Below are 22,748 nucleotides of genomic sequence, written 5' to 3' on the forward strand. Positions count from 1 at the left end.
ATCCTAAATTATGAAGTTTTTGGCCTTTTTTGGCATTGATTTCCACTTTGTATACCAAATCGCATCGCTACGAGCTATTCTAAGTTGTTTTCAGCCATTTTTAGGAGCGGTCAATTTTTGACTTTTTTCGCCATACTATACTATTGCCTCTTTTTGCCATTTTTTTGACATCCTAAATTATGAAGTTTTTGGCCTTTTTTGGCATTGATTTCCACTTTGTATACCAAATCGCATCGCTACGAGCTATTCTAAGTTGTTTTCAGCCATTTTTCGGAGCGATCAAATTTTGACTTTTTTCGCCATACTATACTATTGCCTTTTCGGACGAATTTTGGACATGCTAAATTATGTGTTTTTATCGTCTTCTTTGGCCTTTATTCCCACTTTGTATACTATTGCACGTTTCTACAAGGTATTCTTAGAGATTTTCAGCCATTTTTAGGAGGGGTCAAAATCTGACTTTTCTCGCCATACTATACTATTGCCTTTTTGGCCAGTTTTTTGACATGCTAAATTATGTGTTTTTATCGTCTTTTTTTGCCTTTTTTTCCCACTCTGTATACGATATCCACCTCTACAAGTCATTCTCAGTGGTTTTCAGCCATTTTTAGGAGGAGTCAAAATTTGACTTTTTTCGCCATGCTATACTATTGCCTTTTTGGCAAAATTTTTGACATGCTATATTATGTGTTTTTATCATCTTTTTTGGCCCTTATTCCCACTTTGTATACTATTGCGCATTTCTACAGGTTATTCTAAGTGTTTTTCAGCCATTTTTAGGAGGGGTCAAAATCTGACCTTTTTCGTCATACTATACTATTGCCTTTTTGGCCATTTTTTGAACATGCTTAATTATGAGGTTTTGAGCCTTTTTTGGCCTTTATTCCCACTTTGTATGCCATTACGCGTCTCGCCAAGTCATTCTAAGTTGTTTTCAGCTATTTTGGGGGGGGTCAAAATCTGATTTTTTTCACCATACTATACTATTGCCTCTTTTCGCCATTTTTTTGACATCCTAAATTATGAAGTTTTTGGCCTTTTTTGGCCTTTATTTACACTTTGTATACCAAATCGCATCACTACAAGCTATTCCAAGTTTTTTTCAGCTATTTTTAGGAGCGGCCAAATTTTGACTTTTTTCGCCACACTATACTATTGCCTTTTCGGACAAATTTTGGACATGCTAAATTAAGTGTTTTTATCGTCTTTTTTGGCCTTTATTCCCACTTTGTATTCTATTGCGCATCTTTACAAGTTATTCTAAGTGGTTTTAAGTCATTTTTAGGGGGGGTCAAAATTTGACTTTTTTTGTCATACTATACTATTGCCTTTCGGACAAATTTTTGACATGCTAAATTAAGTGTTTTTATCATCTTTTTTGGCCTTAATTCCCACTTTGTATACTATTGCGCATTTCTACAAGGCGTTCTAAGAGGTCTTTAGCCATTTTTAGGAGGGGTCAAAATCTTACTTTTTTCGCCATACTATACTATTGCCTTTTTGGACATTTTTTGAACATGCTAAATTATGAGGTATTTGGCCTTCTTTGGCTTTTATTCCCACTTTGTATGCCATTATGCGTCTCGGCAAGTTATTCTAAGTGGTTTTCAGCCATTTTTAGGAGGGGTCACAATCTGACTTTTTTTGCCATACTATACTATTGCCTTTTTGGCCATTTTTTGGACATGCTAAATTATGTGTTTTTATCGTCTTTTTTCGCCTTTATTCCCACTTTGTATGCCTTTTTTGGCCTTTATTCCTCTTTTTTTTAAAAATGGGAACCACCACGCCAGTCTGCCACTGCCACCTGATCCAGCTCACCACTTGGTGGTGATCAGTTGACAGCTCCGCACCTCTCTTCACCTGAGTGTCCAAGACATGCGGCCGCAGATCAGATGATACGACCGCAAAATCGATCATTGAGGAGCTCTGGTACCAAGTACACTTATGAACATCCCTATGCTCGAACATGGTGTTTGTTATGGACAATCCATGACTAGCACAGAAGTCCAATAACAAAACACCACTCGGGTTCAGATCGGGAAGGCCATTCCTCCAATTACGCCCCTCCATGTCACTCCTTTGTTTCCCACGTGAGCACTGAAGTCCCCTAGGAGAGCAATGGAGTCCCCAGTTGGCACCCTTTCCAGGACACTGCCCGGGGACTCTAAGAAGGGGCCGGGTAGTCCACCACATACTGTAGTATTACATTTTTATGCTATTTTGGACAACATAGTATTGAATGACAATTTTATGCTAATTTGAACGACTATGACATTTTTAATGCTATTTTGAATGACAAAGTATACCATGACATTTTTATGATATTTTGCACGTCATACTATACTAGTTTTATACTAGTTACTATGCAGTTTTGTGCTATTTTGAATGATGGTGTGGTAGTAATTCTAGTTTCACACTATATTTTTTTGGTCCCCTCTTGTTTTTTTTAGGCTACAGTCAATGGATTTGTACTGAACTTCATATTATTGAGAAATGTTTGTAAAGTTTCATTTTCTCTGTTTACATACAAGAGTGCTACCATACACAAACACACATGTGCCATCTGTGTTGTCTGATCTGACAATCCATGCACTTTGTTACTTTTCAAAAATCCTCTCATATTGGTGTTGTTGGGCTAACTCTCAGCCCACAGGTCGGCAGGGCCACCAGAGAGACTCCCACTACTCCAGATGGCCAGTGCACCCCTGCTGGCATGGCCAACCTGTGCTTTATCAACCAAGTTACACTTCAAGGAATCAGGCTCATATAGTGTTTGTTCTCTGTTCTATAATGGACAAGGTGCAGGGAGGCTTTAGGACATTTGTTGTAACCATTAATTCAATAGAGTAATTTACAGTAGCATCTAAATGCTCATCTACATATCTGCTCTCTACAGTTAAAATAAAACATAAAAACTACTTTCTTAACTCCAGATCCACTTTTTCTGTAGACAACAACCATGTTCTTCATCAGAGGATAAACATTGTCTAATCGTCATGGAGATGGCTCAGTTTTCACTGTGTATCCTAACAAGGGAGGGTCAGTCACATGATCAAATGTTTGTATATGTGAGGTAGATTTTAACTCCTTTATCTGTTTACAGATGGTCTATGTGGTGAATCGATAGTAAATGAATAAATAGAAATTCTAAAATATCAAGTATATAAAAGGAACTGGAGTGACTGGGCTGATATGTTTTGGGTCTTTTTTCTTTCAGAAAAAGTCAGCAAAGCCAACAACCACAAAGACAGTAACATGGTGGGAATAAACAGGTGAGTCAATAATAAATTATGATAGGCAGTAACTTACATTTTTAAATATAGTTTGAATATGTGTTTTACTTAGTAGCTGTGTAAACTGTTAGTATTATGCATCATGTTTCAGTCCGTTCCTGGACGAGTGCTTCAGACAATCACCCTTTAACTCGCGCTCCAAGAGCTCTTCCCCCGCAGAAGCCAGCTCCTCTAACAGGGCACCATTCCACGGTAAGACACACACACACACACACACACACACACACACACACACACACACACACACACACACACACACACACACACACACACACACACACACACACACTGGAACATGACTACGGTAGTAGTAGATAAACAGACATATCACTAGCAGTTGTAGGCAGTAGAAGGATGGACGTTAGCTCATATTGTGCTTTTATGCATCCGCACCAGTGATAACCAAGGCCCGAGGCATACTGTTTTCTGGTTGTATGTCCATCTGTAATACATAAAAACTGCTTTGACGAAATTTCTTCAAATTTAGCACATTTACATTTACACATTTACTTGGACACAAGGATGAACTGATTAGATTTTGGTGGCCATAGGTCAAAGGTCAAGGTCACTGTGACCTCATCTGTCTTATTTTTGTGACCACAATGTCTCAAGAAAGGGATTTTTTTCAAATGTGGCACAAACATGCACTTTTTATTGGAATTTTTACTATTTATTGTTTAGATTTTTATGCTATGCATATTATATTATGATTTTTTTTATACTAATTTGAAAGACATACTATACTTTGACATTTTCATGCTGTTTTGGATGACATATTATATTTCTATGATAATCCAGACGAAATACTATACTATCACTTTTTTATGCCCTTTTGAATGATAAACTATAGTGGGGCTTTTTAATGTTATCTTTTATGGCATACTATACTATGACTTCTTTATGCTCTTTTGAACAACATACTATGACTTTTTAACGCTATTTTGGATGACATACTATACCATGAAATTTTTTTGCTATTTTGGGTGACACACTATAGTAGGATACTTTTTTACTATTTTGGTTTAATTTTTTGTGCTATTTTAGACAACATACTCCACTGTGACTTTTTTATGCTATTTTGGATGACATTCTATACGATGAAATTTTTATGCAATTGTTGATGTCATGCTATACTATGACTTTTGCAGGATATTTTTTATAAGATACTATACTATTACTTTTTAATGATATTTTGATGGCATAATATATTTGACTTTTGATTTTTGAAAAAATACTATACTATGACTCTCTTTTTTACATACTGTTATTTTTGTCTGATATTTCTGATGACATGTTTTGCTATCTTTTATGTGTTTTTTAATACATATGTGATAGCATACTATCACATATGTATTTTTGATGGCATACTGCACTATGAATTTTTTGGGATATTTTTGACAGCATACCATACCATGATGATTTTTTTGTATTTTTGATGACATATTATTTTCATTTTTTTTCCTAGGTATTTTTTACGACATATTATACAATTACTTTTTTTGGTATATTTTTCATGACATACTAAATGATGACTTTTTTATACATATGCATGCATTTAGAGATGCTCCCTGCAGGCACACAATCTCACACAAAAGCTTTGCAGCTTGGTGAGTTACTCAACATTGAACTACACATGAAGACACCTTTAAATTTCAGTATACCGCCACAAGGACACATCTCAATTAACCACCTCCAACTTTACATGATCTCACCCTCCTCTCTGGTAAAACCCCCTCTCCCTGTTTCATTTTTAGAGCTCTGTCTGGCCTCTCTGCACTCTCACGCATTTCCCAACCCGAAGGCCTCTGCCCAGGGCATCCCCCGTCTCCCTCTCCTCCCCTCTTCCCTGGCATCCCAGAACTTGCCTCCATGTTCCTTTGGCAGTGAGAGATTCGGAGGTTAATTAGCTTGTGCCAGCTTTGCCTGTCCCTCTGCCAGTTAATGAAAATCTGATTGGCTTCTGGGTGTCAAGAGTGTCCTGAAAGTTAATTCGCCCAGACCACCTCCCCTTTCCCTTGTGTGTTTAAGCTTCAGATCCAGCCTCTGCTGCTCGTTCTTTTACTGTTGTACAGTTTTACGATTTTCTCTCCCTCTCATGTGTCTCTGTACGCCTGCTCTTTTTCTTTAGTCTGTCTTCATTTTGTTGTCTGTTTTATCATCTCCCCACTCTAAATATTAGTGAGTGTTTCAGTTGCAGCTTTAGGAGGGCAAACCTTCAAAACATTTTTTTTGTTCAGTGGCTGGTGAACTTTACTGTCTTTTCCTGTTAGCTCACACCACCTTTAAGCTGTCACACTTTTTCGAAGCAACATTAAGAGAGTCATAGGTTTAGCTAAGTTTATTGTGGTATTATTAATTTAGACCCTGAAATCATTTGTAAGTGATGAGTGACATGATTGTCTTGAAATTTGTTGTGCCTCGCACGCCTCCAGTGTGAAGAATTGAAGTCATAGGGGTCTGCATCTTATAACAGCAAAACTAATCAAAACATCTGTTAACAAACTCCCACACAACTCCTGCAGAACAACTTAAGTCTCATTTCTCCAGTCTTTTGCTCAGTTCTTCCCAAACAGACAGCGGTTTCGGACGGGTCTGAATGGAAAGTGAACCTCCATCAGTGTTTTTTTTAATGCCAGACTCCACTGACAAAATCAGTAATTTCACCCCTCTGAAGATGATAGTAATGTCGCTGCCTTGATCTGTTTTTTTTTTGTTTTTGTTCTGTTAATGTTTTAATTTGATGTTTTAAAGAGTTAGTTCAGGTTAAGCAGTGTCAAACAATAAAACAAACTTCAGATGGTGGCAGTGGTAGACCAGCTCCCATGTTCTGTGAGGTATAGATAAGTTTTCACTTTCAGTTTCTTGTTGGAAAGGGCGGCCTGTTTGAGAAGTACTGAGCATACGACTGGATAAATGACACTGGGATTATACGGCATGTGTTTGTGAGAGTTTTTGTTTGTTGTTAAACGCGGCCCTCTTTTACTCCAATTCATCAAGATTTTTCTCTGTTTTTGGATTCCTCTTTCACTGTGGAGGCATGCGAAAAAAATGTCTTCACCAATTCAATGCAAAATAGGGTAAGTAGCTGATATGCAAATGACATTTTGTGTATTTTTATGGACTATTTATTTTGTCCAGTATTTTTGTACAGCACTTTGCTCAACCTTGGTTGTTTTTCAATGTGCTATGTAAATAAGTTTGACCTTGACCTTGACCTCGGTAATTTAGGGGGGTGAAGTATTTCTTCACATAAAGAATAAGTGAGTGGTACTTCACTGTCTTCTCCCGTCAGTTGGGAGATTAGCGCGATTCTCATTTCGTGTTTGCGTCCCTCTCTCTCTCTCTTTCCAGCTCTAATAGCGCTAATTAATCCATTAACCACTCCAAGGCTCACGCCACACCCTAACTGGCTTAATCGTCAGTGTGTTTGCCGGGTCGTGGCCTCGAGCCCTTGCCGTCCGGCTTCTCATCACCTTGTGTGACCAGGCCGTCCCCTAGTCTCACTTGTGAGTCAGGACAAGTTAATGCCTTTATGTGCTAAGCTTCAGCTACAAGGCCCCATAAGAAGGTCCAGGATTCTCAGAATAAGACATACACGAAGAATAAGTTTTGAGAAAAGCAGTGTGATCAGCCGGTTATAGCTGGATAGCGGCATGCGGTGAGAGGCAGATTGTTGCTAATGCAGGAGGTCAGGAAGTCCACAACCTGCAGGTTGGTCGAGGTCGCAGTGAGTTTCTTGACGTGTCTCGTGTTGTGACACCTTCACCACCTGTGTGATTTTACCCTGTGTGGGTACACGCTCACCTGTGTTTGCTGATTATTTACATAGTTTTCAGCCAAATGTTGATTTTCTCTGGTCCACTTACATGTATTTATCATCGCACATGTGCCCTCCTGCACCTTCATTACAGTGGTGAGTCACAAACCTGCAGGAGAGAGGAGATAAAGATATTTAGCTGACAGTTATATAAAACTGAGTGAAGCAGCTAATTCTTACACTGTAGAAGCTGTTTCAACTCCAGACATTATGTTTGGCATTTTTTTCTTAAAAATAAACTCAAATTATTTATTCTCATAATGTTTGGCCATTCATTTTCTTGAGTAATGGACTAATAATTTCAGCTCTAGTTAAAACCAATCTACGATAGGCTCTGCTCATTTAATATCTTATAATCTGCAGTCCATTGCTATTATCCCATTGAAGCTACATTTCCCCCAAAAAACACTGGAGACAATATGTAATCATTGCTTTATTTAAATACAGTCTGAACTTGACATTTATCTCCAAAGATTATAAAAACATTCAGTAGAATGTATTAAGTATTTCTTTTGATGATACCAGATAAGATAATGTGAAAAAAGTAGTAAAATTATATTATGTTTGATTAATAGTAGAACACCATTTTTGTGGGACATATATTACCAATTTTATAATAAGATAAACCTGCATCGTTACTCAGCAAGGAAATTTGGGACGAGGAAAGCAATGGCACAGATGAAAAGAGAAAGTAAAATAAATGAATTGATATTACATAACAGGCATGTAAAAGTAAAATAAGAATATAACTAAAATGGAAACCATACAAGATCATATGGTGACAAACAGAACATTTCTTTAGCAGTGCACATGCACCCTGTGTTTATTTTGTCCCTCTTTGCCTTCCAGCTGTCTGCGTATATATAACAGATACTTTACTTTAGATTGCTTTTTTGCCTGAATCAAACCAAATGTGCTGTATTTGCATTAACGGTTCCAAAAAAAGATGTTTGAAGAATAGTGCGAGCAAGTAAAAACAAACAGGCACACAACATCCATTCATTAGTTTGCATCTAAAGGGGCAAAGAGGGGATTAAATATGTGACACAGATAATGGAAAAAATGCTCCAGGGTTTGTGAGTCAGTGCAGTAAAAACAGTAAAAACATCCTCTCACACCACCTTCCAAGCTAATACAGCTGTTTTTTTAACATTTGGTTAACATAAAACATACCCCCACAGTCCAAAAAAACGTTCTGCTTTTCCTCATTGTGGTGTCGTTACCACCGCAAACACCTCATCAATGTGTCTTGAAGGGCAACTTAAAAAAGAAGCCATTTTAATGGTAAATGCGACTTCCAAAAGCTACCACAACTCGCTGTCAAATACAAACTGTACATTATGTGACTTAAAGGTTCTTTTTTTTCTTTGTCAAGTCAGAACTGCACTGATTTCCATCTGCAACAAATCAAAACTTTTAGTGAGAGGGGGTAAACTGAGTAGCAGAGTTTTTCCATGCTTTATGACCACTAAAAATAAAACTCAGAATAACTTAAAGAATTTTTTTTTTTCTCTAATGCCTTGCAAATATGAAAAGTTTTGGCCAAGGTCAGTGTCTGTAGCGCGTTCCCTGAACAATGCAGACAGTAACTACAAATCCTGCCTCTATCTGCGTAAGTTGTATAGCACAAGGAGAAAAGTACTACATGTTTTGGTCATTGTGACTTACTAAGATTTAATTCAAAGCAGTAACTTAAATTCTTCATATTCTATCAAAGCAACTGAAAACAGTTGCTCTGGTTCTTTTCTCTCTTTGATTTCAGGGTGGAGGGGAGGGGGGTGACATACAGTAAGGAGAGCTACAGTGAAACGTGTATGCTGCAGGCTTTAGAGCAAAGGACTGGCGCTTGCTGTTAATGTTAAGAATGCATTTGCACTGTATCCGACCCGCAGGCGAAACAAGGAGCATCTGTCAAATGGTAGCAGACAGGTTTCAGTCTTGTGGGTAAGCAAATTATCTCACAGTGTGTCAGTTGTTCTGTTTTCACTGAAACTGAGGGGAACTTTTACTGATATATCAGACCCTTTTACCTTCTAGTTTTTGGCGATTCTTTAACAGAGAGGAGTAAGTTGCCACGATGTTATACTGACACAGAAACCTAAATGAAGAACCACTTATTAACCATAAATGGACCCTCTTCTTGTAAAGTGTTGTGTAAGTGTATTGTCTGATGCTATCTATATTTAGCGTCATGTCTTCAGTTCTCATCTGTGTCGTTTGTCCCGTCGCCAGTTTCCTTCCAGCCCCTCCTGCCTGTCTGTGCAGCGGAGTGGAGGCCAGAGGAGGAGGACTGTGTAGTAACGCTGGCTGATTAGCATGGAAAGCCACGCAGCCTCCATAGGAGGGCTCAGGACTGATGTGTGGTGGGGGAGCACATGGGCTCCTTCACAGAAGGAGAATACTATATGAGATTATTAAAGCTGGATAGAAAATATCTTATTTGACTATTGAATTCATTTTCTTTCTCTTTTTGGTGGGAGTGAGGGGGGCTTAAGGGACATTTTTGGGAATAAAGTTATTTGCCACATATTATAGCATAGGTAAGGGGCAAGAGGAAACAGCTAGCCTGGCTCTCTCCAAAATCTGACATTATGTGTCAGAGTATTTCTTGACCAGATGTTGTCACTATCTGGCGGTCACTAATTGGTAGATGCTTCATATTTAGTGGATACTGGACCTCAGTGAGAAAGCAAATAAGCATGTTTCCCCAAATTGTCAAAGCATTGTTTCACCATAGGTTGACTGCTTTGTGGTGGCAGAAGATGGGCAGTAAGACAGTATCCTTTTAATAAATACATTTCACAAAAGCATCAAATTCGGCTTAATAATAACTGTTGTTATGTTAAGACAATGGCACTTGCTTTTATTACACATAACCTAATGATGTGCTGTTAACTCGAGTAATACTCACTTCCCCCGTCTCTCCTCACATGCGCTCCGCCTCACTGCGACTCCGGCCCTGCCCTCGGTGAAGCATAAAGAGAAAAGATATTAGCGTCACCGTAAATGACAGCAACATTCAGTTAAGACTCCCCCCACAAATGCAAATCATTGACTTCAGAATAAACAAATATTTGCCGTTATTTGTGGCATTAAAAAAAAAAGATTTCTTGCAGTGGTTATCATGGGGAAACCCTGCAACGTATTCTTTTAAGATAATATAATTTGGAAAAAAAGGGCAATGTCCTGTACTGTATCATTCCAGCTGTTTTACTGGTATTAAATCTCATTAAAGATGGATGTAAATAGGGCGTCCTAGTGGTTAAAACACAATACCACATTCTGTGCTGTGATCGCAACTTTTCCCCAGTTAGTTTCTTGCCTTTGTTGCATTAATTTATCTCTTTTTTCAATTCACTTCTCAGCTGTCTACTATTGAATAAAAGCCCCATAAGTTCTTGAAAAAAGATGGATATTATCAACGTTACCCTGTAATTCAAAGAACACCACAGTCAGTACATAAACACATACCACAGCAGTGTGTTGTGGTTAAGTAGTTACATTTTCAACATCAATACGTATTAAACTTAAGTTATATTGTGTGATTTATAGCCGCCTGACTTAACAGCCTTTGGTGTACCTGCAGATGCTTTTGTGGCTGATTGTGTCAGCAGTGAGTGATGAGGATGGTTTTCTGTATTTGTGTGTTCCAGACTCAGAGAAGGATGATGGGGAGCCGGGAAACGGGATCGCTCAGTGGAGACTAAATGAACAACTCTTCCCCTGTCCTGTCTGTGGCAAGGTGTTCGGTAGACAACAGACCCTTTCTAGACATCTGTCTCTGCACACAGGTAAATAAACACAGCATCGCTGCACATTTGCATCCCTTTGTTTAATATATCGATGTGGGCTGCTGTTTTTGTGCATGTCTGCTTGTGTTGGTGCTGCCGACAGTAAGTAAATAAGGTTGACTAGACTAGATTACCCTTCCTTTAAAGAGATTACTACCATGATTAGTCTCACTGGGAAAACTGCCCGTCTAATTACCCAGCTAGAGGGATGCCTAACAGAGTGTACACACACACACACACACACACACACACACAAACCAGTAATTCTGATGCAGCCACAATTGGTTCCCTCATTCACTTTCTCTCTCACACTCGGACACGGGAGACTTCCTCAGGATAAAGCTGTACACTCCCCTGTGTCTTGATTACACTGTGTTTTCAAACTTCTTTGCTACCAATTGATCCATTCTATCCCATCACTGTCTCCTGCAATCCATCTCTCTGTCCTTATTAGGAAAAATAAATTAATAAATATCCTGCTCGTACAATTTTAAATAAAGCAAATTAACGCTGGATTACAAATTAGTGCAACCTAGTTGGGATTGCAGACTAAATCACTGGGAGCTCACAAATGGAGACTCGTGTACAAAATGCCCCCGCACAATTGGACATGCTCTCACATTTTGCGTGCACACACTACACGGCACACACACACACACACACACCATCTGAGAGCGTTGGCTGTGAACAGCTTGGCCACACCACAGAGAGCAGAAGCAGGGGCATATGTCAGTGTGATGGTCTTTTTGGTTTCCCCGGCGACATAAAGGTTGCCTGGCTTCATGTCCTTGGGGCAAATGGTGTGTGTGAGAGAGTGTGTGTGTGTGTTCGAGGGGGAGCTAGAGTGAGAAGACATGTTATTATGTTGATTTGTTTCAGGATAAAAGGAGATTGTTATTTTGCATTTGATTTCATGCATTTTATTTTCTAGTGCTGGCAAATAAGGTAAAATTATGTCAGTACGTGCCTCATATTTTCACCGTCTTGCGGCATCTACAGAAACATCCAGAAGCTTCCCTGCAACGTTGATTTTTTCAGGCATCACAAGCTGTTTTTTTCTTCCTCTTCCCAGGATCAGAGTTACAGTTGGGGTCAGGCGAAGGTGACGCAGGGTTAGGCATTAAGTAATTAGGTTTAAGCTTGCTTTAAAGGCTCAGAGGCTGAGTGCAACTTAATGAAATATCATCTGAGGTAATGTTTACAGTAACCCAGGGTCTTTGTGTTTGTGTTTATTTTTGCAGAAGAGAGGAAGTACAAGTGTCACCTGTGTCCTTACGCAGCCAAGTGCAGGGCTAACCTCAATCAGCACCTGACCATCCACTCTGTCAAGCTGGTCAACACAGACGCTGAGCAGATCGTCAGCGCTGTTACAGCCGACTCTGCTGAGCGCAAGAACTGCCCCTACTACTACAGGTAGTGATAATGCACCAAAACACAACTCCTTTTAGGATGAGTCGAGCCAATATCCGAGGTCACAAACTCTTTTAAACACTCACCTCATACCAGAAAAAACAGTTTCTTTCCAGCTGCTGCTGGCCTCATCAACAAACCCCCCTTCCCAAAAACAAACAGACTTCTATTTCTATATCTACATTATATCTACATTGATAACTCACATCTTACACCATTATCCCTGTACACTGTACACATTATTATTACAAGCAGGAGATGAATGGCTAAGATTAGCATAAAGACAGGAGGGAACACCTAGCCTGGTCCTGTGCAAATTTGCACTTATCTGTATCTAATGCAGTTGGATATTGAGGGTTTGGAGGTGTCTAGGCTTTATTAACTGGTACTGAATTAATCAACTGGTTGTTTTGACAAAAAGATGCATTGATTTGATTGATTTTAATTTGAAATGTAAAAGCATACACAAGGTTGCGCTGCTGCTTCTGGTACAAAGAAAGTGAAGAAAGTGTTTTGAATCATTTTTTCACAGATTGCACTCATGCTTTTACACAGTTTTATGTAGTTTTTATCGGTTAGGGGGCCGCAGAGCTGTTGTGCCCAGAGGGGACAAAATAGACCAGCTGCGTAAAATTAGCAGTAGCAGTAGCAGCTTCAGGTTATTATTATGATCACAGTCACCTGCGGCTGACATGTTGCACCATGCTCGTGTCCCATGTATTTTAGTCGTTAGCAGCAAATAAAACAAAAACAGCAACAAAACGTTGTTGGGTGCAGTGGCACTGAGAATATTATATTTTACACAATCTTAAGCTGTATATTTAATTTTCCAAATGTTTTAGGATTTGTTAAATGAATCATTCAGTTTGTAATGTGTACCAAACTGAGAGTATTTTACTAAATGGTTTTATATATATATATGTATATATATATATATATATATATATATATATATATATATATATATATAAACACAGACACCCCTATAAGCTAACTGTTTCCTGGGAGCAGCGAGAAAATGAAGGAATGTATTTCCCAAAATGTCGTACTATTGCTTTAATTCTTCTATGTGGCTGATGACAAGCTGAAAAAAAAGTTGAATAACACCAAGTCTGCAGTGTGGAAATATTCAATAATCTTTATCAAATTAAAAGAAATGTATCCGTGCTGTACCACTTACCAATTTATGCAGACATAATATAACACTGAAGCTGACGGTCTCCCCCCCTGTTATTCTCGCCATCTTCCTTCCCTCTCCTCTCTGTTCTCTGTCCAGCTGCCATGTGTGTGATTTCCAGACGGAGCTGAATGCCCAGTTTGTCAGCCACATGTCGCTCCATGTGGACAAGGAGCAGTGGATGTTCTCACTCTGCTGCAGCGTCTGTGACTATGTCTGCATGGAGGAGAACGACATGAAGAATCACATTAGTACTGGACATGCAGGTACAGATTCCCTGGTGATTCATGGCGGTCTGCTGGTTCTGAGTGACAAAATTAATAAATTAGCCTCTCTTATACATGTTGATGAAAAACATATAAGTTATAACTATGTTTTTTATTAGTAAATTTGATGAATTGTTTAGTCTATAAAACGTCAGACAGGGAAAACACTCATAAAGCTCATGGTGACGTCTTTTAATTGCACATATTTTCTGACCAACAGTCGGAAAAATAAACATATGCAATTTATTACTTTGCAAAACATAACTAGCAAATCCTCCTAGAATGTGTTTAGCTTTTTTGCCCCCCCAAAAAACCTGAATGGATTATCAAAAGAGTCGCTAATTGTGACTTTTCTTTCAGTCGACTAAAAGATAAATCGTCCAAATGGTTTCGGCTCCAGAATAATGTTCTTGTGTCTGCTGTTTATGCAGGCTTCTCAAACATGTACTGGTTTGAAGCAAAGTGCATGATTCAACCCCTAGAAAAATGATTTATGGAACTATTTTCAAAATTACTCTCACATGTTAGAGTGGGTGGTAGCTTACACATTGTGGCTCTTGTTCACAACTCAGAATAGAAATACAGTGCAGTACTTGGACAGTGACACATTTAGTATTGTTTTGGCTCTGAACTCTAACACATGGAGTTTAAATTTAAACAGCCACTGATGGTAAAGAACTGACTTATAGGTTTAAAGGGTTTTGAGAATTGTAGCTATGAATTTTTATACATGGTCCCTTCAAATTCTGACAGCGATAAGGTAAGATTTCCACAATGTCAGAACCCATCTGCTATTGTCTGACAAGGATTATGTGTCTGGGGCAATGGGCGATGGGCGAGGACCGGTGTAGCCAGCAGATATCCAGTCCAAGACTGTGCTGGTCATTTTGGCTAATCTATAAACACACATCTGCTTATAAATGAGGATAAAATATAATGTTTAAAAAAGCTAACAAAAAGCTTTACTGTCATCAGACCATAATCAGTTGGTTCTACAATTGACCACTGTGTGCTGCCTCTCCATATGCACTGTTTACCTGATGCTCAAATGTGATTGGTCAATACTTCCCAGACTTTAAATGAAAACCGAAGCACCTTCAATACCAAAAACTTGTCCTGCTACCTGCAGGTTCCACATACTTTTGTTTATAGAGATTGCAAATTCTACACTATTCACTTATTCTGCATGTGTATAAAATGTGAAAAGATTCTCAAATCAAAGATCAAAATCAGTGTTGATTATAGATGTATCTCTTGATTATTTTTTTTTTTTAATTATTGTTTGGTTAATAATAGTGAAAACTGATACATGTAAATTTAATTTCTTGTTCAACCAATAGTCCAAAATGTAGGATATTAAGCTGACTGTCATAAGATGAAGAAAACCAGCAAAAACCAACATTTGAGAATAAGTCTGCACATTTAGATAGGAAAATAAGTCATATGCACGTTTTTGAACATTGTGATAATTATATTTTTTGCAATGAATAAATAGATATGCAAGTACACTGCATTCTGCCTTTATTCTGCGATCACTTTACTGCTAAAATAAAAGCAAACTGCTTGTTGCATTAAAGAATTAAAGGAAATTATATCCAACATTCTTTTATCAAACAAATTTAAGTGAACACAAAATGCACCAAAAAAAGAATCAGTTACATTTTAAAGTGCAGTTTTCTTCACTGAGTGTAATATTACAGTCTTTCACGAAGCATTTATCGCACAAGTTGACATCGGGATGACTCTAGAAAAACGATAAATTGTGCCGCCATATTTGCGAAGATACCTGTAATTTGTGTGGCATTTGCCATTAAAACAATTAACCGATAAAAATCATTTAGCCAAATTTGTGCAGATGAATTAACCAATAGTTTCAGCTCTATTTTCATTTCAGATCTAAAGTGTTTGAGCACAGATCCAATGCAACAAATATGAATCACTGTCTAAATGCTTGATAGACTGTACTGTATCTTCACGGCTTTTTACTATATGCAAGTAAATCAAGACAAGTTCCAAGTCAAAACATCCTAATGTAGCAGTAATTTACACTTTATAAACACATAGTTCTTTGTCAGTTCAGAGGACACAGGGAAAGACAAGCAGTAGAATTGGGTTTCACAAACAATCCTCCTCCAGTCGACCTTCTTTGGACTTTTAAAGCCGCTGGTGTGAGCCCCTGGTGGTCGATATGAGTGTTTTTGTCTAAAACAGCTTTGTCCAGTTTATTGCTGACGTTTTGCTCTTCTACTGTTCTTCACTGTGTGTGTGTGTATGTGTGTCTGCTGTCTGTGTGTATGTGTGGGTGGGTGGGATTGTCCGGCCTCGACAGCTGAGGGGTCTTTCAGAGGCCACAGTGGCCTTGTTTATCTGAGAAGGTTGGCCCTTATCGTGCCTGAGGGGAAAAAATCAATAGGCCTTGGGTCCTTTGGAGACGAGCTGGGTTTACGATGCCACTGTGGCCATCTTTTAAGTCTCTCAGCCTGGCTTGGCATTTATCTCAGTCTCACACAAGATGGACACCACCAACAAACACACAACTGTACAGGAGTGTGGCTTATAGTCACCTCGTACACTCTACCACCTATATGTGGAGATTTGAGTAATTTGTCGAGGTCCAGCCTTGCTTGTTTAAGTATCTATACTTGAGAGGATAAGGCAGCACTTACAGTGAATCCTGATGGACGGTAAAATGCTAGTTATCTGGTCAACTGTGCGGGCGCGCCCAGGCAGGAGATGGCTTAGCTCAGCAGGTGTCATAGTTCAAGCTGACCCCCTGTGACGTCTAAACTCAACAGGGGAAAAGGGTTGTTTGGGTGCCCTTCTCTGTAGGAGGGAGGGAGGTAAATTATGTGACGGTACTACTTGATATCTACCTTTGACACTTTGGCTGATGGGCAGGCTTTGCCTCTTTATTTCCTTTCCTATATCTTGAATGTTGCCGGGCAATCACAGACGAAGCTGTTGGTGAAAGAGAAAATGGAATGTTTTTCAGTTAAGGTGTGTTTCAAGGTCGAGGCCCACTGGCTCAGAGCAGCGGCTTTTTCTTTTCTTTTTTTTCTTTTTGCTTATATTCTGTGGCATTAGCCTTTTGGATATTGTAAGAGAAGGCAAGTGTATGTTAAATACTGCAGCAGAGGAGATAAAAGCTCCCTCAAGCTGGTTCAATACTGTATTCAGACTGCTGCTAACACTGCGCCGTGAATGACCCTGGTTTATTTAGATTTGATTGAAGGCAATTAATCATTACTTCTGTTACAGTATAATTCCTTGTATGTGCACCGCATGCGTATGTTGTCAACTCGTATGTGTGTGTGTGTGTGTGTGTGTGTGAGTGTGTGTGTGTGTGTGTGTGTGTGTGTGTGTGTGTGTGCCTGTATTAAAAAGATAGGTCAACCATTTCAGGCTCTGTGCAGCCTTCCCTCCCTGCTTTCACTCCCTCCTGAGTGAATGCCCTTTGTTGAGCTGTGCCCCGAGATGCTCCCGCCATCTTAGCTCCTTCGGCCATGACCCGCGCGCCTCACCCCTCCCTCCCTCTCGCCCCCCTCCCCTTCTAATTCCCTCTCTCTTCCCAGTGAATTGCAGACTTAGAGACGGGGATCAATAAAAGCACACTGCATCTTGATTTGACTGGCAGCAGGGCCTCAGTCAGAGCACAGGGCCGCCGAGGCTGCCTGTTTCTATTCTGTTTGTGTGTGTGTGTGTGTGTGTGTGTGTGTGTGTGTGTGTGTGTGTGTGTGTGTGTGTGTGTGTCTCAATGTGTGTATGCATGTATATAACGATGGAATTTTGAAATGGATCTTGCAGCACAATCTCTGCAGGGTTTAAGGTAATGTCTTTGCTGGGGGTTTACTTTAGTTCAAGCTGGTGCAGTTTTACGTCAACAATTCTTTCGATCAAAATGATAAGATTTCTTACTTTCTGCCATCTGTCCTCTTGTGTCCAGGTCTGAACTCAAGGAGTCCCCTCAGCGAGACCAAGAGCACCTCCTCGTCCCTCTCGGCCCTCAGCGACTCACTCAACAGCTCGGAGAGCGGAGACCTCACCCACGGTAACGAAGAACTCAGGGGCTTGCTCGCCCCGCCCTCCTCCGCAGGCAGCCAGTCCAGCTCTGGAAGCCACTCGGGATCAGGAACTGAGGACAAGTCTGACAAAGGCAAGGAATTGTAGAGATTATTGCAATGAAATACACTTAATCATTATTTAAAGCCTCTGAAAACTTGGCTGCTAATTTGAGGTATTTCTCTAAAACAGGGTATGTTAAACAAAACAATAAGACATATCAGATTTATGACAAGTTCAGCAGGCAAAAGCTCAGATTTTGATACAAAACCACCTGAAACTAGAGGTTCTCTGAAAAAAAAAAGTGATAAACAGAATTAATTTGAAATAACCAAAACAGATTTAACTTTGGCAAAAAAAAAAGGGTTTTCATGTTGGGCTCCCATCCTTCATATTAAAGTGGATTGGAAAAATAACTTTTCAGAGCCAATAAAGCCATCAAGCTTGTCTCAGTTATAATAACCCTCTTTGTATGAGCCGAACTGAAACTAAAGCTGCTCACACCCAGTGACAGACCAAATACGGGCTTCAAGAAGACAAGTCGAATGTTTTATATACTTTTTTTTATATTACTTTTCATACGACAGGCGTAAACGCCTGTGTTTAAAAAAAAAAGCAAAAAATAACAGAAAAAGATCGACCATGACAAAAATACAAAAGATAAAAACATGTAAGATAATAAGGTATTTTTGAAAAGTTGTAATAAAAAAACACAGGTTCAAAAATAAAAGTTTCAGCCATTAACCAACTAATTTAAACCTAAAAGCTTGAAAAAAATAGGTTTTTAAAATAAGACGCTGTCATAAGAGACCTCAAGAAGACTTTCATTAGTACTTTTGTTGTTTCGAAAATACACCTGTTAATCCAGAACATTGTAAATGAGTTCATTTAAATTCTTTCAGTTGTGTAGTTATGTGGCCTGTTTTCAATTATTTTACCTCTTCCATTAAGTAACTTAATGCACCCAATTTAAAACATAAATATCTGTTTATTAGTTATAAGGAGTACTACTAAACTATTACATTTCATGTCCTTTGTAACTCTGTAAAAGCTTTCTAAAGTCTGATTAAAAGAGAAAAAGATGATGTCATCAGGGTTATCTGGATGTAGAAATTTACAACGGAAAGTTTTTGTCACAAATTTGGGGTGTGGAATTTGAAAGATGTTGGTATTTACTGGGCAGGAGGGGTTTGACAAAATTTTTGTGGGGTCTATTCTTTTTGGAGCTAAACCCCTGTTAGGGACTTAAGGTATCTTAGCCCAGCTGCATCACTTTATTATATATACTCAGTGGGCATCAGAGCATGTGAGCCGAGTGGAGCGGTGAGAATTTTCTGCTCTTCGCTCACTGAGCTGTTCGTTCCTCTGCTCCCCTGCTCAAAGCCGCTCCAGGCCGCTCAGCTCAATATCGCTCCGTGCTCAATTCAGATTTCACCCCGCTTCACTCGAATTGCTCACCACTCGTTTCCTAAAAAAAAAAAAAAAAAGAAAAGAAGAGAGCTGCATTAGAGTTACAGGAATAGTACACCTGTATGACTGCTCAGTTTCCTTTTAAAAGTACTCTGTAAACTTCATTGCCGAGCTCACAGCAGCCGACTTTTGACAGAAGATAGTGTGTTCGTTATACACAGAGGCATTCTGGGTTGGGCATGCTTTGAACTCATGGTGTGAGCGGTACCAGAGTAAAATTGAAGCAGAATGGAGCTGTAGATAAGGCGATGCTTTAACTTTTCCAAATATCTGCTCTGCACTCATTGCTAAATCTTTCGGTTTGCGATCCCCACTTGCTCGCACTCCACTCACATGTTCTGATGGGCAATCTCGAACCTACTTTCTGAACTCTCTTTGGGTCTCATTCATGAAACGTGAACAGAACGAATTTGTGTGTAAAGTGTTTGCTGAAAAAAATGTACGCATATTCTGGCATTCATTAATGTTGGTAGCTCTGATTTTTCCATTGGTATGAACAAAATCGACACCTGCCTCTGACCACTCATAGTGCTTGTGTAAATAAGGAATGCACATAAATATTGCTTGTCATTATGAGAAATTACAATTTTAATCAGTGTTGTGCTCTGTTATGTTCACTTTGAAACACACAAGTTAAAGATGACAAAAGCGAGGAAATATAACACGTTAAGCTAAATTAGTTGGCAATTATTAGATTCAGTGAAAAAAAGATCAATGATGGCTGTCAGACTGTAGGAAGGAAAGAGAGCTGCTGCCCGGTGCTGAAACAGGAGATAATCAATATATATTCTATCTATAATATACTGTATGTCGATGATCTTTAATTTAAATAAATACTAAGAAAAAGGTGATTTACTGTCAAAACACTAGGTTAATAACAGAAGGAAATTAAATATCTTTCTCAGCTCCACTTCACCCAAAATGACTTCAATCTCAGAAAAGTTTCTTTCTCGCTCTTTGATTGCAGCATGTTCGCAGGTCGACAGGATGCACCCATCTTTAGTAATTTTCACTTCCTTATATGGCTATTCATGGGCGGGATGTATGCTAATTGCTGACTAGCAGGAGCGCTGTCAGTTTACAGTTGATTGGCATTCATGAACATACACACATGCCTACAGTCAAATCCGGGTTTCCCGCAATGTTCATGAATGTGGTTTGGGTTTTTAGTTCCAAGGTGTTTTATGTGCAAATCTATTCAGAGATTTACTAACATTTCATGAATGAGGCACTTTGTTTCTAGGGTCAGATATCAGTCATGCTGAGTCAGCACAACCAGACTCTTCAAAAAAATGATCTTCATTAAAATCCGTAAAAACAGATTCAGTCTCAACTCACCCTCTCCTCCCTTCCCTGCAGGCTTCGAGTGTGTCTTCTGCAATTTTGTGTGCAAGACGCGTAGCATGTACGAGCGGCACCTCCAGATCCACCTCATCACGCGAATGTTTGAGTGTGATGTCTGCCACAAGTTCCTCAAGACGCCCGAGCAGCTGCTGGAGCACAAGAAGTGCCACACCGTCCCCTCCGGAGGGCTCAAGTAAGGAAAGCAAGTACAGACAGAGGTTCCTAACTCCGCCCGTCCTTCCCCTCCCTCACCCCCTCACCCTTTCAATTCACGACACACAAAAACACACATACAGTAAACACACAGGCATAGGACAATGCTAGGGGTGTGCAAGTTCCAGCATATGGTTTCAGCTATTATTTTACATGTGCCATTTAACTTGTTTTTCATGCATATAATGATGCATAAAATGACAGAAAGGATACAAAGGATGCATGATGTCATACACATAAAGCTGGCAGACATTGTCGTCGCTCATTTGAATACGAGCCAATTGTAAACGCCAAACAGCTGAAGACAGAAACACAGATTTTTGGTTCTATTTGAAGATGATTCCAGCCATGTGTCCTTAATCAGTTAACCTCACTTTAATGTTCATTATCTGCAGCCAGCAAATGAAATGATACAAGCTGTAGTTTTGCTCGACAGCCTCTCTTGGCAAGTATAACTTATTAGACAGTGGTCTGTGGGTCTGCAGTGGCTGCTATGAACAGAAGGGAGAGTGGAAAGGAGATGGAAATGGGCTTCCCCTCAGGGTCTGTTGTTCCACTGCCCACAGCTAACAGCCATGCCAAAGAAAAATGTCTGATGAAACCTGCATTCCAGAAAGCTTCTCTATTTTTCCCCCCAGTACAGACACTAATATGAAATCTGCTGGCACACCCCTAGATGATAATCATTGAGAAGAATCACAAATGTCAAAGCACTTACATCTCTAGCATCATAGACTATCAGTCCAAATGTATATATACTGATACTAATGCATGCTTTCTTATTCACAGCATGTGGAAATAAAAAGCTTTAAAATACAATTCCCAAACCCACGACACACTATAGTTTGCACCCCAACTCCTACATATACAAACATATTAACAAGTACTGAGGGCTGCATAATTAATCACATATTAATCACATTCATGAATTTGGCTTCCCACAATTAAAGAAACATGATGGACTGTGATATTAAAGTTAGTAAGTATTTCAAATTTAGGAGAGAAAAAAAATAATATGCAAAGAGAACCGAAAACATGTCTGCGACACAAAGCAGCACAACTGACTTTAAATTTCCTGAAAAAAAACCCAACACAATATGAAGTTCAGGAAGAATATTGTTAATGTTACCTCACTGAATCTGCGTCTTCAGCCAGCGTCAACTCAGACTGCCATAACTGTACAGTACGTCACCATACCATGGTCCCTGTAAAAAAAAAAAAACAACAAATAAAACTAAAATGTAGATGTGTATATGTATCCATCCAGCTCTCAAAAACAGACTGAAATAACCATTTCCGTCACTCCATTTGACCAAAGATGTGTCTAATAGGAGCGGTACTCACTAGAGGCCCCACGATGCCATATTATCACCATACTTTGGTGAAGATAGGATATTATTGCAGTAATAAATGTTTTATGATATGCTGTGTATCGCGATAACATATTTTGCGATATATTTGCAATTTATCAGCTTTTTTTCAACTGTATATTAGGTCCCCAAAGAAGAACCTTGTCACCATCTGTTTTATCTAATAAGATAAAGTTTCTCACTGAAATAATTTTTATTGCAGAAAAATGTGTGTAAAAGACCAAAAAATGATTCATTTTATTATTCTAGTAGGCTACCAGAAGCTTAATTTGCATTTGCATTATTAACAATTTATTAAATAAAAAAACGGATACATGGCATCCGAGTATCAATACAAAATTGCCACACAAGATTTGGCAATATTACACTGTATTGATTTTTGACTCTTCCCCTTATGTTGGAAAAAAAAAACTGTTTTCATTTGGTTGCATTTTATAACAGCAGTTTTGCTTTTATTTAGCTAATATGTTGGATACAATTTTATTTCTATTTTGCATGTAGGAGATGTACTAAGTTCAGGTGAAGAACCCTTTTT

The 22,748-nt window shown here is 39.0% G+C and overlaps 2 protein-coding genes across 2 annotated transcripts in view; one reads left to right on the forward strand and one right to left on the reverse strand.

Moving 5' to 3' along the window:
• Positions 1-22,748, forward strand: part of znf827 (zinc finger protein 827) — a 119,130-nt gene that overhangs the window by 90,330 nt on the left and 6,052 nt on the right. The window contains exons 7-13 of the mRNA XM_088075896.1: positions 3,221-3,275; positions 3,388-3,488; positions 10,767-10,904; positions 12,146-12,317; positions 13,591-13,757; positions 17,701-17,910; positions 20,646-20,823. Coding sequence (XP_087932022.1) covers positions 3,221-3,275; positions 3,388-3,488; positions 10,767-10,904; positions 12,146-12,317; positions 13,591-13,757; positions 17,701-17,910; positions 20,646-20,823 — 1,021 coding nt within the window. The remainder of the gene's footprint in view (positions 1-3,220; positions 3,276-3,387; positions 3,489-10,766; positions 10,905-12,145; positions 12,318-13,590; positions 13,758-17,700; positions 17,911-20,645; positions 20,824-22,748) is intronic.
• Positions 20,885-22,748, reverse strand: part of mmaa (metabolism of cobalamin associated A) — a 36,805-nt gene continuing 34,941 nt past the window's right edge. Inside the window, exons 8-9 of the transcript XR_015776268.1 lie at positions 21,973-22,048; positions 20,885-21,141 (exon numbers count right to left, since the gene is read on the reverse strand). The gene's annotated coding sequence lies outside the window, so the exon portion shown is untranslated. The remainder of the gene's footprint in view (positions 21,142-21,972; positions 22,049-22,748) is intronic.

This window comes from Plectropomus leopardus, chromosome 3, assembly GCF_026936395.1.
Source record: "Plectropomus leopardus strain MGB_pleo_1.0 chromosome 3, ASM2693639v1, whole genome shotgun sequence".
Taxonomy (NCBI): Eukaryota; Metazoa; Chordata; class Actinopteri; order Perciformes; family Serranidae; genus Plectropomus; species Plectropomus leopardus.